Genomic DNA, 18252 nt, shown 5'->3' on the forward strand with positions numbered 1-18252 from the left:
TTTGTTACGGAGAGGATAACATGTTCAAGGAGTGACATATCACATGAGAAAATAAACAGGGAGTTCTTGCCAAAGAATCTTACTCAAACAGAAGTATTAATTTGAATAGACAACTCCATAAAATATTAACTTACTACTGGATTACTAGTGACTATGCTAAGAAATTGGCTACTGTAATACTGTTAGTCCTAACGATGTTACATTATTCCACCCACCTGCCACACTAATATGGACACAGATGCTTCCAGCTCCACTGCAGGAGGCACAACACATATCTTGGTGGTGGAATACAACATTCTAAAATTCTCAGAGCCAAAACTCTTTACATGTTTGTTTGTTTTGGTTTGGTTTTTTTTTTTTTTTAAAGTAAACTATTTCACAAGTTTAAAGCATATAAAAAGAGAACATTATAATATCAGAAAAAGTTGAAATGGTGTGTGTAATTTTAATTAAAAGTTTAAATTTATTAACTGTGTCCACAATCAAAAACCACAAACCTAAGACTGACTCAGAAGTGTCAAATTGGTATACGTTTGTTTCAGTGAACTGGCTGCAGACAACTGAAGGATGCAAGCACACTTAATTCCTTCTAGATGTACATTGTTTCATTTGTCCTGGTACATCTGGTTTCCATACAAAAGGCAAGTTTCCCACAAGTTTTTAAAAAGTTTACTTTATTGGTTACAGTTATATAAAATGTGTCATGATAGTTCCATCTAGTTGGCCATTAAGTGCTTGCAACACTCTCGAATACATCTGCAACTTACATGACGTATTGCATGCTGCAAGAGAAAAATCCCTCTTCGGTTGCTTACCTGCATTTACAGTATCTTCAGCAAGGCTACAATGTTCAAAAGCAATGACAACCCCACTTGTATGTCAAATTGTAATTTTTAATGGTTTCATTAGAATAGTCTTTATATCACTCTCCAATAGAAGAAACAATATAACTAACAGCAAACTTTAATACAGGAACATGCTCCAAGATTAACAACCCAAAATGAAAACAAAATGAAATTAATGTAAAATGTAAATCACATATAGTACAATTGAAGTGTCCAAAACAATTTAAATAATTTTAAATATTTTATTTTTTTTAAACTTGCTACAAATGCTTTATACAATATTTCAACATAAAGTCCCCATAACAGAAATGTAACAAAATGGGAATGATAGCGAAAGTGAAAGTTAAAGTGGCACAAATTCACCAAACAAGTATTAAACTACAAATTTTAAGAGGTAGATTACTTTTTAAGTCAAGAACAAAAAATAAAAGGGGTGGCTGTATAAAGAAACTAGTCACTTTCCATCAATTCTGTCATTAATCTTGAAAGCTATATGAACACATGACAATGTATTTCCATAAAAAACTGTTATGAACAACAGACCAATTTGTTGTCTTAAGTTATTAGATAGAGGTGTAGGACCTTTTAGAGTAATTATATATTTAACTTTCAAAATATACAGGTATGTAGTCCTGGTCTAGCCTTCTTATCGATAAAAAGATACACTGCATTCATTATATATATGGTATTTAGAAATCGATATTGGTATTTCATTGCTATATAAAGTTTCATCTGCATGTATAAATAGGAATTTGGAAAATCCATAAAACATCCAAATCAGGCTTTTTCCCATTGTATGCTGGACATCTAAAAGACTCAGAAAGTGAGGAGAAGGTGGGAAGAAAAGGAAATTCTGTCGTGCTAGGTTGGCCTCTACCAATTCATTTAGACAAAAGGCTTTAAGAGACTTAATACATGATAAAAATACTTTGAGTGCAGCAACATTTGTTGTCCCTGAATCTACACTGAGTTATTGACAAAACTAAGGAACCTGCTTTGCCAAGTATGCAACTGAACTGCCTGTATGCCATTCATGAAGGTACGGACAAAACCAGGATCTAAGCAAACACAAGAGCAAGAGATTTGGTTTAGTTAATCCCACTATTACTTTGATGGTTTCGTGTGGGTTTTGTTTTGTTTTAAATAGTACCCTTCTCTTTTATCCCAATCATCCTGTAGCCCAGTACGTGTGTCAAGCACAAAATAAGAAAATCTATGCCTGACACTGAATATTAGCAAGAAGCCTGCAGGCAATTTTATGATTGAGAGTCAGCTTCAGCTGGTTTCGCAAGCTTGGTGGATTTCACATCCATTGTCGTAGTGCTTATCCTAAGTTGAGCATGCAACAGCTCTACCATGTCATTAAGGGATTATTTTGTTTGGTTTGTTTTTACAGGAGATTCCTAGAAAATAAAAAACAAAAACTGAAGATAAATGACAAAACAAACTATTTGTGAACGGAGTATGTTTACACAGAAAAACCGAAAAGTGAAAAACAAATTTGGAGACAAATATTACATGAAGCAAGTCTTGAAAAAAATACTAAGAATTAAGATTTTGGGGGGTGGGGTGGGAACCAACAACAGTGCCTACAGAGTAGAATCAAAGTTAGCCTGTGCTGACATTAGCGCATGAAGGCAAAAAAATTCTTCATACTATACACTGGATATAAAAAAGTTGACTACACAATCTAGATTTATGAACATTATTTCAGAAACAAAAAGCAAGAATTCTTCTAGCATAACTATTCATTAAACCAGTAAAGACTGCAAGCTGCCAAAGTAAACTAATAGTATTTGAGACAGTCAAGGAAATCTTGCCCCTAGGTAAATTGCTATTTACCCCAAATACTATTAAACAATTTCCATATGCACAGATTTCCAAGTACTCGGTTATTTTGCTTAAGGTCAAATGATTAATTTAGATGGAAAGATGTGTCATTCTGGCTTCAAATTCTACTGATCTGTTCTGGCATCATGTAAAATACAGTTTCACACATAACACTAAGAGCAGCTGATGAGAATTAAGTAACATGAAGATGTTTATGTCCCAAGAGAACAGGCCTGGTAGACAGTTCTTGTTCCTTAAAGGCATTTTTTACACCATTAGTCTCCAAATTCCAGTAACATTTTTCTCCTTCAACACGTCCTAATTTGGGTATTGACTATTTTAAGTCAAATTCCCCTCTAGCACTTTGAAATAAATATTTTATATCGAACCTTTACTTTACAAAATATTTCCTCAAAATTTTCACCTCGGTGGTCTTCACCGTAAGACACACAAGCTGCGTACAGTTTGGATTTTGACACTTCTTGACAAATTCTGCTAGGGGACACTTGTTCTGAAGGAGGCTGCCAGTTCCTCCCCCTCCTCCACTACCAATTACTTGGATAAAAAAAATACTACCTTCAGCCATAAATCTGGTGTTAATCACAGCCATGCACTGCAATGACCAAACCCAAAAGGTCTCTTAATTACCGGTGAGCTTTGTGAAAGTTACTCAGCAAATCAGATACCTGCTTCCAAGAATAACAGGGCAGAAGCATGCTAATAAAAGTTATAAACACTTTGCAAAATATCCTATTGATTTGAGAGACTACATGAAGACGTAAGTCGGGACTCAGGCACATAGATGAAGATTTTATTTATTTATTGAAGTATTACCCTTTCTTGTGATTAAAATGCTTCTTCTCAAAAAGAAATAGAACTTTAATTATAAAATTTGTTTATACTGAAACATAAGAGTATGATATTTCTAACAAATTTACATGTTCATGTAACTTTTCTTACACGTCCATTTCCCTTATATTAAGTATTTAATGATCTGACTCAATTAGTATGCACATACGTTTTGAAGTATTTGGTCATGGGGGTTTTTTTAATATGATATGCAGAGAATGCTTTTTATTAAAAACCAACAACGCAAGTTATTTTAGCAAGTAAAAAATGCAGTCATGATTTTTAGCTTAGTGAACCGCCATAAACTAAACCTAGAACGATTTTCGGCCACCGTACATGTTCGATATCAAATACAAGGTTTTTGTCTCCAATAACATTAAGTTTAATGACATTAAGTTTATTTGCACTCAGGCACTGACAATTTTTTCCAGAGTTTTCAATTCAGTTTATAATTAAAGACATTCTCTATACAAACTATGTATTATTTCATGACAACATGACAAAATGCATCAAGTATGTACATCATACCTCAGCATGACTGAGCTACTTAACCATGTTTTAGGAAATGCAACCTTTTTTTATTTACGTATGAGAAACTCAAAGACCAAGAAAATTGGCAAAACGGCAAGCAACGTGTTCCTGTGTTGTTTCAACTTCAAATTAAACGCTTACCTGAAATCTTTTAGTTCTTGCTTTGTACTGCTTTCATCTCTTTTGTTTTCTGCTGCCTCTGCATTTGCCGCCTGCTGTAGGCTTCGTGTAATAGGTCCCCCAATCCTCTCTCTAGATTTTACAGTGAATCTGTCGGCCTTTTTCTTACTTGCCACAGCAGACTTACTTGGCAAAACAGCTTTATTATTCCTTTGTATTCTGACGTGCAATTTCCGGGATGCTTTGCTTGAGATTCCAGAGGAATTGTTCTTAGTGACCACCTTAGTTTTTTTCCCGTCAACATGGGACATTTTGGACACTCTTACAGGACTAGAGTTCCTCAATGACGAAGATGAATTTGGCTTTTTAGATCGAATGGAAGGTACAAATTTAACATTTTGTTTTGATTTGAAGGATGCAGAGGGAAGCTGGGTCTGTGCAGGCCCTGAGGTTCGTGCTCTTGTCTTGCCCAAGTGAGGCTGCATGCTTTGCATTTTGATTTCTGCATCTGCTGTTCGCCTACGCTGGTTGTTGCCTTTTTCACTGCTTGCAGGTGAAGAACTTGCACTTTTTTTTGAAAAATTCTTTTTAGAGGAGGGAGAGATGGGTTTTTTGGGACAGCTATACGACGCATGTTTATTCAAACTTCCAATATAAGTAAACTCTCTATTACAGTAGGGGCAGATATGAGAGTCTGACTCGGATGGATTATTTTTCAATTCTGCCTTCTGCTGGGCAGATTTCTTTTTTTGCAAGATAGCTTTCTGGACAAGCTGGTTTTTCTTTTTCAATGCACTTATTTTTAGTTTATTTGAGGACATTTTGCTAATCTCAACATTGAAATTAAGTCTTTTAGGCTGACCCATTCGTCTGAAGGCATTCTTTCCAGGGCCAGCTATAACAACCATGCCGTTCTTCGGCTGCACTGTCTGTTTCAGTGGTACTGGATTTTTTTTAGGTGTGTATCTCTTCTTATCACTGGCAGATGCACAGGCCAATATGTGTTTGTGTAACTCAGGCATGTTATCAACACTTTTCCCACATTTTGTGCATCGAATGGCAGTAGTAAAAGTCTGTGGAATATTGTGGGTAGTGAAGTTTGTTGCAGTAACTCCAATACCCATAGGATTACGATGGTGATACTGAAATGGAGGTGGTTTAAAGCTTGGGTAGTGTTGATTGAGGCCCATACGAACATCTGGATCTTTAGATTTTACTCCAGAAGCCATTATTTTTATAGTAGTATAAAGCTCTTCAGAGGAATCATTTAGATCTTCATCTTCCTCCTCTTTAGAAGGTTCCAAAGAATCTTCTGGCAGGCTCTGCATGTGCTCCACGTTTGCCTTACTGGGGTCAGTAAAATTCTGGGGTCTCAAAGTCCCACTTTCAAACTCATGATGTGTGCACTCTTTGTCTGGATGGAGATCCCGCTGATGCTGTTGCAAATTGCACAAAAAAGCAAATTCCTTTTTACAGACCGAGCAAACAAAGATATTTCCTACTCCATGAAGCAGAAAGCGATGTTCCGACAAGTCTGTTTTATCCCTAAAAAGCTGTACACAGAATTCACATTTGAAGGGCCATTCTTCAGCATGAATGGATAAATGCTTCGTTAGGTCTTTAATAGAAAGAAAAGGTGATTCACAGACATTGCACACAAAGCTTTTATTGAATGTTTCCTGCACTACTCCCGATTCACTTGAAGTACGAGGATCTTCTCTTGCTTTCTGTTGTTCATTTTCAGCTTCTTCCTGTTTTATTATTGGGAGAGTATTTTCAAGATTATCAGCAGAGGAAACAACAGAAGAAACTACAGAAAGAGGAGGTGGAGATGGAGATGATGAAGATGAAGAGGAGGAGAAAGAGGAGGAAGAGGAGGAGGAAGATGAGGAAGAGAGTGTAGGAGGACCAGGTGAAGCAGCAGAAATAAGAGGTTCAACAGAAGGAACAGGAGATGGAGAAGGAGAAACTGTAGGTGAAAGAACTGGTAGCGGGGACTGGGTAGTAGTGTTAGAAAGTGGCGATGGACAAGAAGAAGTGTTAGTGGCACTGGCAGAGACATCTGGAATTGATAACGGCATCGTTGGAAGAAGGGGAGGAGGTGATGTAGCAACTGTTAACACAGGCGGGCAGGGCGGGGGGGAAGGAGGATTGGTTGGTGTTAACAAAGGAGGCAGCTGGCACATGGAAGGTACAGCAGATGTCTGTGGCACAGGGGAAACAGAGGAACTAAGGGGCTGAGTGTCAACAGAAGACAATGCAGATAGACTGGGATCCATGTCAGGTTCTGCCTGAGGCTCCAGGGGTTTGCTTGGGCTTACGCTCCTGTTTACACTGAGTGTGCTGTCTGTGGCTGCATCCGTTCCATTATACTCATTCAGCAGAACCTTCTGTAACATACAAGTGGTTGGTTTCTTCTTTTTAACACCACTACAGGTTGGCTGTATGGAATTTTCTTTATATTCCCTAATTTCAGCATCGCTGCAAGGCTTCTTATGTACACTTAAATCTAAAACAGATTCCCAGGGAACCTGATTCTTATTTTTGACATCAGACCTTTGTTTCACACCACTAGATAAATCCAGTGGCTGTTGGTTGCACACATTGCCAAAAGTTGGAGCTGCTGTCCAGTCTTTTGATATTTTATAGTCTTCAAAGCAAAGAGGGCTCAAAGTCTCTTTTTCTTCCCTTCCAGTCAAGCTCCAAGCAGGTGAGTTGCTGTGGCTTTCTAACTTTGGCATTTTTGAACTCCGAATATTATCATTCCACACAGTTTTTCCCTCACCTGATTTGACAAAGTCTCGAAGTACTGGACTGTGCTGTGGAGAACTGGGAGGAGAGCTGGTCCTTCTTTTAAATCTACTGGATACTGGAGGCAAAATAGGTGATGACGTAACTGAAGGTCCCAGTTTAGGGATTTCACTTGACGGAGTTATCTTCTTACTGTCCTGTGTCTGAAGAAGCTGTTTTAATTTTGATGACAAATAAACACCTTTTTCTTTATGAAAAGGTAAGCTTTCTGTTGAAATGCTAAGAGGAAGATTTAAAGAGCTAGTAGGAGTTACAGGTTCTGGGTCTATTTCAGTTTTTATTTTTGGTACGAGAGGAGGGCTGGCAGTTCTCCTCTTTTTGGATTCATTGCTCCCACTGCTAGAGGGTTCCTTAGGAGGTTCATTCACATGCGTTTGTGTAACCTTTAAACTTGGGGAAATTTCCACTGTGACTGGACTGATTATACAATTTAGTCCGTATAAGTCTGCAGAGTTGGACTCCATCTGAATCACATCACAATTGCTAGTGCTGCTGTTGGACTGAATTTTACCATCAATGTAATAATTTAAGTTTTCAGAGATATTGCTGGAAATATCCATAATATAGACATCATCTACTTCACCTTCCTCTTCTATTTCTGAACTTGCTATATATACACTCTGGACTGGTGGGGCCTGCTCTGCCTGAAGCGGTGGCTCTTCAGTAAAGAATCCTTTTCTTCTGACACCTTTGGGAATAAGATGACGCTCATGAACCCTACGCTGATGCCTCCGCATGTTGGTGTGAGTTCCAAAAACTTTTTTGCAGTATTTGCATGGATGCAATTCTTTGGGCTCCTTATTTTCCTCAGCAAAAGCAGAGTTTGACATTTCTTGGGAAACTTTCTCAGAATCCAAGACAACAGAGTCTTGCACAAGACTGGAAACGTTCAGGTCATCTTTAAGACCATCATCCACAATTACTTGGTTATCAGCAACATTATCCAAGTGCTGTGATGACGTTAGTGTTAAGAACGGTTTCCTTTTTGGCCCTGCCTCATGGCGTCGCTCATGTCTTCGCCTGTTAATTTGAGTACCAAAGGCTTTCCCACAATATCGACACTTGAAAGCATGGTTAACAGTAGATATATGGATGTGCATGTGGCGTTCAAGTCCTTGCTTTGTTGTAAACTTCCTCTCACAATGCTGACAGGGAAACATGAATGTTTCCTGAACATCACCATTTGATTCACCTCTCGCTTTTGGAATTTTCACAACAAGTTTTTTCTTTGGAGAGCTTTCTGGAGATTCTTCTGACGTACTCTTTTGCTCTTCCATAGAGTCTAACTTTTCTTCACATATCAAAGGCATGTCAGCATTTTCTTTAGGCATATTGGTATCTTCTAGCTCCTCTTCATCATCCTCTTCTTCATCATCCTCCTCTTCATCATCATCTAAATCATCTGATGCACAGTTTATTGCTTCTCCTTGTTTGTCTTCAGTTACCATTTGTGGTTCACTGGTAGGACTGGGGATCATCAGCTTTGGAAGTACATCTTGATTTACCATTTCCTGAATCACAGCTGTTTGTTCCAGGGACAGTACAGCAGAAACAGAAGGAGTTTCATCTTCCTCTTTATGACCTGATACACAAAGCATGAAAAGAAAAGCATGAGACATTTTTACCAAACACTTCAAAGTATGCCACACCTTTCTTCTACCTTTTCCTCTAACATAACATATCCAACATTTACGACCCAACACAACGCCACTACTTCTCACTGTTGTGATTCAGTACAGAGAGCAAAACTGTATTCGGAAACTTCCTTCCTGGAACTTCAGCAAAATGTAGGCAACTGCCTATACTTAACAGAGAATCTTTGGATTGAACATTGTGGCCAAGAAACCCAAACCAGCCTCAAGAGTACCAGAATATTTCAAGGTAGACTTCAGAACATTTCAAGAAACCTCCAAAAACTTTCACTGACTATCCTTAAAGCAAATAAATGTCAGGGAAGTACTGCAATACATATAGATAAAGCATATAGGAAGCCTGTCAAGCAAATCTTGGCTTTTGACCATCTTCCCCAAATTATTAACAATAAAACAATCTGGATTTGTACTGTAATGCATAGCAAGGTGTACCTTTTATCTAGAATAGTACTTTCCATTCTTCATATCAGATTTCCTATTAGCCATTACTTGAATGGCTATTTCCTGCACTTCTGAATCACAGCCTGCACACATATCATTTATTGGTGTGGACGGATTCTTTATTCACACCTCTGCATGCTAGTCTTACCTATCTGCTGTCAGATACATCCATTGCTGAAGAAAATAACTTTGCTGCCAATTCACACAACATTGCGTAAGTGGTTACATGTACAGAGCAAGAAGTTCCTCTCCATTCCCTAGCTGAGGCAAAAGACACCTGGAACAGTGGTGCACGTGATGTGCAAGCAGAAGGGACAACAGAGTGAAGGAATGGAAGCGTTATGGGTCAAAAGAAGTGCAAGAAAAGAAGCTTGAAAGAAATCAGCACCTATACAGAGCTGTAAACAATTACCAGTTACACAGCAGTGGCAAGTTTTACATTCTTGTAAAACAGACAAAAAACTATATAATTAAAACCCAAGCCAAATTATAAACAAACTTTGCGGATAATCTTTAGGACAAACAGCATGCTTAGCAACTCAGTGCATTAATACTGTATTTTTTTCCCCTTGATACTGACTTCTGTTAAATAGCAATAAATAATGACTCTATAACTAAGCTCCAAAGACATTATTTCAGAATAAGGACTTTTCTCTGCTCTCCTGTTCTAAGGAGTTTGGATTTACATCTACATTTTACTTTACAGTACATTAGTTTTTCCTGTTGTCAGAGTTGCATGTTTAACAACATACTTCTGATATCCACGTTCCTTACTAATAAAAAAGTTTGGGCAAACAATATAAACATGTTCACTCTGCTACACTAACATAACATACTAACATGACAAAAAGCATCCTTTGATTCAAAAAGATAGTTAGAAGGAAAGAAATAAGATGCTTGAGAACTCACCCTCTTTAGAATCCCTCATATCTGCAGAAGTAAAATCCAAATCAGCCTTTTTCTGTTTAGTATCCGCTGCCTTCTTTCCCTTGTTTTTACCTTCCTGAGTCTTTTTCTTTCCTGGGGAGAAAAAACCCAACATTTATTATTCCAACAATTTTTATTTTTCATATTTGAGTGGCAGAATTAAAACACCCAACTTTGGAATATAACAAACTTCTGCAGAAACCCTATTTTCCTGAGGAATACAAATGACAGATCAGTAAAAAGGACAGCATTCAGGTAAAGCAGTAAGTCTCTAGAGCCAGAAGAAATTAAAAGTAAAGATAACAATGAGTTTCTAAAAACCTAGGACTCGAAATAATTTACTCACTTGCAAAGCAAGAATATATTACAACAGAAAGGTATTGTCCAGAGTTAACCAGCTCACATCATACAGTTACCCAGTACCTTCATATGGCTATTAAATTACTGTATCTCATACAGGTATATGGCAAATATGAAATTTCTTCATATACTATTAATCCTCAATGTTAATTGGAAGACCTGATGAAGTAGAAACCCATAGAGGCTTCTCTACCTGTATGAACATTCTGAATAACGACTTGAAGAGAGTTATAATAAAAGCAATGAAGTAATAATTCAGCGGTACCCAGCCCCCTGAACTGAAAGACAGGGACAGGGAGCAGAATGGAGCCCCATCATGCAAGGGGAAATGGCTAGCGACCTGCTACGCCACTAGGACACACACAAGTCTATGGGGCCAGGTGGGACCCACCCAAGGGTACTGAGGGAGCTGGTGGAAGTGTTCACCAAGCCACCTTCCATCCTTTACCAGCAGTCCTGGCTAACTGGGGAGGTCCCAGTCGACTGGGGGTTAGCAAATGTGACACCCGTCTACAAGAAGGGCCAGAAGGAGGACCCGGGGAACTACAGGCCTGTCAGCCTGGCCTTGGTGCCAGGGAAGCTGATGGAGCAGATCATCCTGAGTGCCATCACACGGCATGTAGAGGATAACCAAGGGATCAAGCCCAGCCAGCATGGGTTCAGGAAAGGCAGGTCCTGCTTGACCAACCTGATCTCCTTCTACAAAAAGGTGACCCACCTAATGGATGAGGGGAAGGCTGTGGATGTTGTCTACCTAGACTTCAGTAAAGCCTTTGACATGGGTTCCCACAGCATTCTCCTGGAGAAACTGGCTGCTCATGGCTTGGACGGGTGTACTCTTCGCTGGGTAAAGACCTGGCTGGATGGCCGGGCCCAAGGAGTGGTGGGGAATGGAGTTTACTCCAGTTGGCAGCCAGTCACAAGCGGTGTCCCCAGGGCTCTGTGCTGGGGCCAGTCCTGTTTAATATCTTTATCGATGATCTGGACGAAGGGATGGAGTGCACCCTCAGTCAGTCTGCAGGTGACACCACGTTGTGTGGGAGGGTTGATCTGCTGGAGGGCAGGAAGGCTCTGCAGAGGGACCTGGGCAGGCTGGATGGATGGGCTGGGGCCAATTGTGTGAGGTTCAACAAGGCTCAGTGCCAGCTCCTGCACTTGGGCCACAGCAACCCCATGCAACGCTACAGGCGTGGGGAAGAGTGGCTGGAAAGGACCCCGCAGAGAAGGACCTGGGGGTGTTGGTCGACAGCCGGCTGAACATGAGCCAGCAGTGTGCCCAGGTGGCCAAGAAAGCCAATGGCATCCTGGCTTGTATCAGCACTAGCGTGGCCAGCAGGAGCAGGGCAGTGACCGTGCCCCTGCACTCGGCACTGGTGAGGCCGCACCTCGAATGCTGTGTTCAGTGCTGGGCCCCTCGCTCCCAGAGAGACATTGAGGGGCTGGAGCGTGTCCAGAGAAGGGCAACGGAGCTGGGGAAGGGTCTGGAGCACAAGGCTGATGGGGAGCGGCTGAGGGAGCTGGGGTTGTTCAGCCTGGAGAAAAGGAGGCTGAGGGGAGACCTCATCGCTCTCTACAACGGCCTGAAAGGAGGCTGTAGAGAGGTGGGGTCGGTCTCTTCTCCCAGGTCACAAGTGATAGGGCGAGAGGAAATGGCCTCAAGTTGTGCCAGAGGAGGTCTAGACTGGATATGAGGAAATTTTTCTTCACTGAAAGGGTTGTCCAGCATTGGACCAGGCTGCCCAGGGCAGTGGTGGAGTCCCCATCCCTGGAGGTATTTAAAAGCCGTTTGGATGAGGTGCTCAGGGACATGGTGTAGTGGTGGACTTGGCAGTGCTAGGTTAACAGTTGGACTCCATGATTTTAAATGTCTTTTCCAGCCTAAACAATTCTATGATTCTATGAATAACATTATGAGAAGGCTAAAAGCAGCATGATCTTGACCAACAAGGCAAAGACAGTAAAACCAAATTAGATGGAACTCGGTAACAGTAAAATATAAAGGTATTTCATCATGTCCACTGACACAAACAAGTTTGCTAATGCTTTCTGTTAGCAAAATTAAGAAGCATGTATTAGTTGAACAGGACACAATGAAGATTAGGGCAAAATGGCATTATGCGAAGACCTAATCAGTGACGCAAGATGTAAAGACACTGAAAACTTCGTTTGCCAATGCACTACAAAGTTATACTGGTTTTTTTTTTCCTTTTTTTTTCCCTCCTTTTTCCTTTCCTTTTCCTATTACTCTTAAAAATATAGTCCTATAACATACAGAAATTATGATAAGGACTGTGTAATAACAAACGAAAGTTTAAGGTCTCCCAACTCAATTCATTGCAAAGACCATATTCTCCATACAGAATGGTTATTTTACATACAAGACTGGGGTTGAGACACCAGCCTCCTCCGAAACATCACACTTCTACACATCACCTCTTAGTAGCGAGAATTGTCCCAAAGCAGCAATCCAAACTCCTCCTTTGCTCCCTCTAACACACAAAACGCTGCTTTTTAATGCACTGACTCTTCCCTCTAATCAGAAGCGTGCATCATAGCCCTAAATTAATTTCTTTCTTAGAAGCACATTCTTCCAACTCACAATCCTGTCACCAAGTTCCTCCTTTGTTTCCTCAAAAATATTTTTCACATCTGGAGCCAAGAAGCTGCAATGCCTTTTAAAAAATGTTCCTCTATTCAAACTGAAAATTTCCAAGTATGCACCCCCTCCACTAGAACAGATGAGAGACAGGTCAGCTTTAAAAGGAAATGCTTGTTTTTATTTGAACATTCTATTCTATTCTAAGTAATTATCTGTATTTCCTCTCAAGGAAATCAGTTTTCACAGGCTCTCCCCAAATTCTGGTGTGTTTCAGCTTCATGTATGTAATTATCCTTTTTTCATTTTCTTATTCCAATTTAACAGTTTTTAGTCTGAGAAACTGACAATAGTCACTCAGAATGAATTTTTGTCACCTTTGGAAAACACACATGCACACTTCCTAAACTGAACTAGCAATTACCTCATAATATCCTCAAATATTGTAACAATCCCTGTGTCTAAACCTGCCACAATGAACCAACGCTGGTTTATTTGACAATACAATATTCAATCCTATTTTATACCAAACACCCGCAAGTTGTCAGAAGATTTAGCATATATTTTAGTGTTCACACAGGCATAAGGAATTTAAGCGCACCTTTACCTGACAGGCTACCGAATGTCCAATTTTAACATAATTTATTATCAGCGCTTCCAATGTTTGTAATTACAACCGGTACTACCACGATCTGAATATGAAGGATTTCAAATAAGTTTCCAGAAATATCTGCCAAGCCACCTGAAATCGCTCTTGAAATGCACAGTAACACAATCAACAAACAGTTCCATTTCTAGGTAAAAGGACTAAATGTAAAATTTCAATACATGCCTAGGGAATCACACATGCATCACAATACAGCTTAGGAGCGACGTAACAAAACGTGTTTAATTGCTAGAACCCTTTAAGAGGTATCAAACTTTTGGCAAACTGCTTATCATTTGAAGACCAACATTAGTATCTTGACTTAAGTGACAAAATTCTAGATTCATGTCTCACCTCTACAGGTGAGAGTAGAAACCAAAAGGAAAAGATTGGTCCACAGGTCCCTCTCATCTATGCCAAACTTGGCCACGGTTAGAGACAGCATTTTACTACATGATGCAGCACATGATGGTATCGCAGATGAAGTCACTGGGCAATTCTACATCTAATTCTACAGCAGCACTGAATTTCACAGCATAATGACAGGTTACTGCAAAAGCCTTCAAACCAAGACCCAATTAATTCTTTCTTATAACAAGATTAGAAATATATTGTGCTCTTTAAAATGTGAGGTGAAGTATGTAAAAGCAACAACAGAAGTCACTCATAAGTGCTAAAGCGTGCGTAAGTTTTCCAAAATGTTCTCCATTTATAGAATATAAAATTTATAGTACCTCAAATCCAATTATAATCTGGTAAATCACTAGAATAGCAGGATTTGTACCCAAAATTGAGTTACTTAAGTCACATACTTCCTTATGCCATTGGTGGAAAGAAGATAATTTGCAAGTTCTCTTGCCACACACCTAAAAAAAAAGATGCAACCTGCTCACTGATACAGCTGGAAACGTTTCAAGTTCTTAGCCTTTAAGCATAAACACATTTGAAGAGAAGATTCATCTAGCACCTACTTGCCCTTACTCAGAATAGCGAGCAAAAATTGCTTGCGTACATACATTATTTTAGATGCATCAGATCAATTTCTGACACTTATCAACTAGAGATACCAAGCGATTTTTGATGTTTTCCTTTTACTAGCTTTAGTATGTTCATTTTCTAGGTTGCAGCTTTCTTTGTAAAGGTTAAAAGAATCCACTATACTCAAGCATGGCAATGACTGTCCCAGATGCATCCATTTCATGGCTCTCAATGTTCAATAGCAGATGCCCAGGAAGAGAATTTAAGAATAGAGTAATAGTAAAGTGATACTTCATTGGTATCTTCTCCCAGCTTTCACATATCTATAGTTCAGGAACTTTTGAAGATATTTAATAGCTTTTGGTAGACTTTCCTCCATGAGTTCTCAAAGTGCTTTTTAAATCCTTGTAAACCTGAAAGATTTGCATCATTTTCTGCCTGCAGATTTTCAATGAAAAACACAACCTATGATTCCGATATAAAGGATATCAATGAGTAGCCCAAGTTCTGTCCCTTAATTTTCTTACAGTTTAAGATGTCAAGAACTAACAGAAGCCTGCAGGAGAGGGAAAATGGCTCAGAATACAGAACCTGGTGGAAGCCTGAGTATAAGTACACACGTGCACTTACCATCAGGTTCCTGAAGGGTCCTACATGGCTGCTACTGCCAGCTGGATCCTCCACTTGGTCTAAACAAGAAAGATACAGGAATGAAACACAGGGAAAGTGAAATGGAAACAATGACAAAAGAATAAATGAAGGGCAGAACTTAATATATGTGTATGTGCATTAAAAGAATTGCAAAAGAAAGATGCAAAGGAAAATGAATGAAAGAAACAGATGGAAAGTAGCTACTTGTCTATAGTGACAAAGATCAAAAGAGGAATGCATCAATTTGTTTGCAACTTAATTTTTAAATATCATTTCTTTTTCTCCCCTTTCCTTCACTTTTGTAGATAGGTCAGCACAAGTATTATCTGCCTTCACACCTTTACAATACCTGTATGACATTTAGCACAAACATTGCAATAGGCACAGGTCTCATGCTACTGCCAATGTCCAGATAATCAGCTGATACTCATGCTGTAGTCCTGCTTATTTCAGAGGAGTTCAGATGACAACAGAGTAAGAATTTAAAAGAGAGAAATAATCTTTATTTGCCCATACTTCATTTTATGGATCAAACCAAGACAACCTACAGTTATCTGTGCTCATATTTTTGCTGTTAACCAAAATAATAATGGAACTGTAAAACCACTGAGTTATTTCTGGTGGGATGGGATAAGCATACTCAGATGCCAGGAGGGAAGAAGTTAAAGACAGTCTTTCCATACACTTGGAGCTGAATTCTATAATTAAATATTGCTAAGTTGTACAAGATGCTATTATCTTTAATAACCTTTAAGTGCAGCACCAAACATGTTCACAGTTAAGATCATAAAGTAAGAAGGACACTCACATCTGATCTCAAACACTGTTTTGATCACTTACATGACAGACAGACATTTGCCTCCCCAAAAATCTTGGGTTAATAAGGGAAAAGAATTACTGGTATGAGTTTCCAGTATTCCTTTGAAATTCATAGTCAGCAACTAACTGCAGCCCAGTAACATATCCACCCCATATCCCATCTGTGCTGTTGCTTAGAAGTACCAGATACCTGCCCAAATCTCAAGTCTCCTGGAAAACAGTGGAGAAGCTACCTCTGAGACCCCTTGAAAAGTATTCTTAGAGCACAGATGAGCGTAGCCACCTTGAAAGGGTATGGCTAAAGGGAAAAGGACAAATTTGCATGTTATACTCTGACAAACAGTGATCACCACACAGTTTCATGATGCAAATTACAGTGTAATAATACAAACCCGCTAGTCAAATCCCTTTGGGACTGGTTCGGATTAGTGAAAGTTTGCATCAATCCCACGCAGTAGTTGCTACTATTCTATAAGTCAGCTTTTGATTTTTTTCCCCTATTGAAAAAAAAATAATCAGTATTTTGCCACTGGAGAGAATGAAATAAAGATTAAGTGTATATACAAGCTAAAAAAAAAAATCCTTACAGAAAATTCAGCAGAAGACAACTGCATTACCACTTCCACACTATCCTGATTAATGAATTCTAAAATACTGATGCAACCTGATTTTTAATTTGAGAAACTGTTTGCTGTGCACCAGAATTCCTCTGTTCCTGTATCCAGAATACTGGTAGATGTTATGCCTTTCAAAGTAAATTCCTTAAACCTTCAGGCATCTGTAAAAATCTGACTAGTTGTTTGTTCTGGAAGACAGGCTAGAAAAAAATGAATGCCTTTAACACATAAAAAAGTCATATCCAAAATAACAGCATAAATTGCTCCAAAAAATTAGATCCAAGTTGTGTTAGCTGGAGGAACATGAAAAAATGCAGAAACATGTTGCAGTGACTTCTTAGAATCTTGTCCAACTGTGAATGTCGCAGCATATAAATGTTAAAGACATTACATATTTAATAAATGGAACTGATTAAACAGTAAAGTAGCTAAGCACCAAAAAAAGGTATTGAGTTCAAAATGCCCATTATGAAGATGTGAATACTAAGGCTGCTCTTCTAACACATTTTCCTCTGTTAGCGTCTAAGTGCCTTCATTTTGCTTTTTGCCTTTTTTTTTAATTCTACCATTAGCCACCACTCATTACATAGCAAAATCATGTTTACAAAACCTTTCATTATTATCTACCAGCACCTGCTCAGCCAAAGCCAAATCACAAACCACTCGGCTAAATAAACAGCAACATACCTGTGTGTTAGGAGCTGCTTACAGTCACCGAGACCAGCTAAGAACTCAACATTTAGAGAAAGCTGGTAGGTATGACATGCCTCATATATATATAAATATATGTATATGAGGATTATTCATATAATCACAGGGATTACAGAAATTTGCTAAAAACATGACCTCAAACCCACAAGGTTCTGCAAATATTTTATTTAAAGATCTAAGCCAAGAGCCGCGTTTCAAAGTATAGACTACAGGTTCATTGCATAGCTATTCATTTTTGAAGAGGGGCTGCATGTTAAGCACTGCAAACTTACACCTCCATCATGTTACTGCGTCAAAGAATATTTGACTCACAGCATCCACCACCTCATAGCCTATGGCAATAAAACCATTTTTAAATTGCTGTCCAAAGTTAAGTGATCTAGGATAGGTGAGGTTACTCCCCTGTGTTGTTCAAAATGTCACACTGCAAATTACTGGAGAAAAAGGAAACGAGAATAAAAATAGTAGGGCTAAGTCACAAAGCTAGTAAATATTAGGTTAGGAATAGAAAAGGTGACAACCTTGAAAGATAACACCTCAACAATTCTGCTTTATTAAAACAAAGTTACTTAAACGTCAACTTCCAATATTTCTTACATTAATATTACTGTTAATACAACAATATATCAAAGTTCCTTTTAACTACTTGTATTTAAATATTGCTTTGAAACTTGATTAGAGCAAGCTTAGCTGAAAAACTCTGAAGTGTACTTCTGAACAGACACATACCTTATTACCTGGGGAGGGAACGTCTTTTGAACTCAAAAGCTTCCTACTTAAAACAGAACATGAAACCACTGCCTACCAAAAGCTTTGGGGAAAAATGCCCTTCTGCTGGCAAAAAACATTACTGCAGAACCCAACAGGA

The 18252-nt window shown here is 38.9% G+C and overlaps 1 protein-coding gene across 7 annotated transcripts in view; it reads right to left on the reverse strand.

Moving 5' to 3' along the window:
* PRDM2 (PR/SET domain 2) overlaps nucleotides 1–18252 on the reverse strand; it is a 74425-nt gene that overhangs the window by 12308 nt on the left and 43865 nt on the right. For 5 of the 7 annotated variants that reach the window (XR_012778300.1, XM_075520290.1, XM_075520292.1 and 2 more), the window contains 2 exons: nucleotides 9989–10099; nucleotides 4197–8568 (listed from right to left, as the gene is read on the reverse strand). Coding sequence is in view for 6 of the 7 variants with exons in the window: in XM_075520290.1 (XP_075376405.1) it covers nucleotides 4197–8568; nucleotides 9989–10099 (4483 nt within the window). In the remaining variant the exon portion in view is untranslated. Of the gene's footprint in view, nucleotides 1–536; nucleotides 2249–4196; nucleotides 8569–9988; nucleotides 10100–15216; nucleotides 15276–18252 lie in introns of those variants that run through there. The other 2 variants (XM_075520294.1, XM_075520291.1) reach the window with 2 other exon arrangements.

Source organism: Mycteria americana, chromosome 18 (assembly GCF_035582795.1).
Source record: "Mycteria americana isolate JAX WOST 10 ecotype Jacksonville Zoo and Gardens chromosome 18, USCA_MyAme_1.0, whole genome shotgun sequence".
NCBI lineage: Eukaryota > Metazoa > Chordata > Aves > Ciconiiformes > Ciconiidae > Mycteria > Mycteria americana.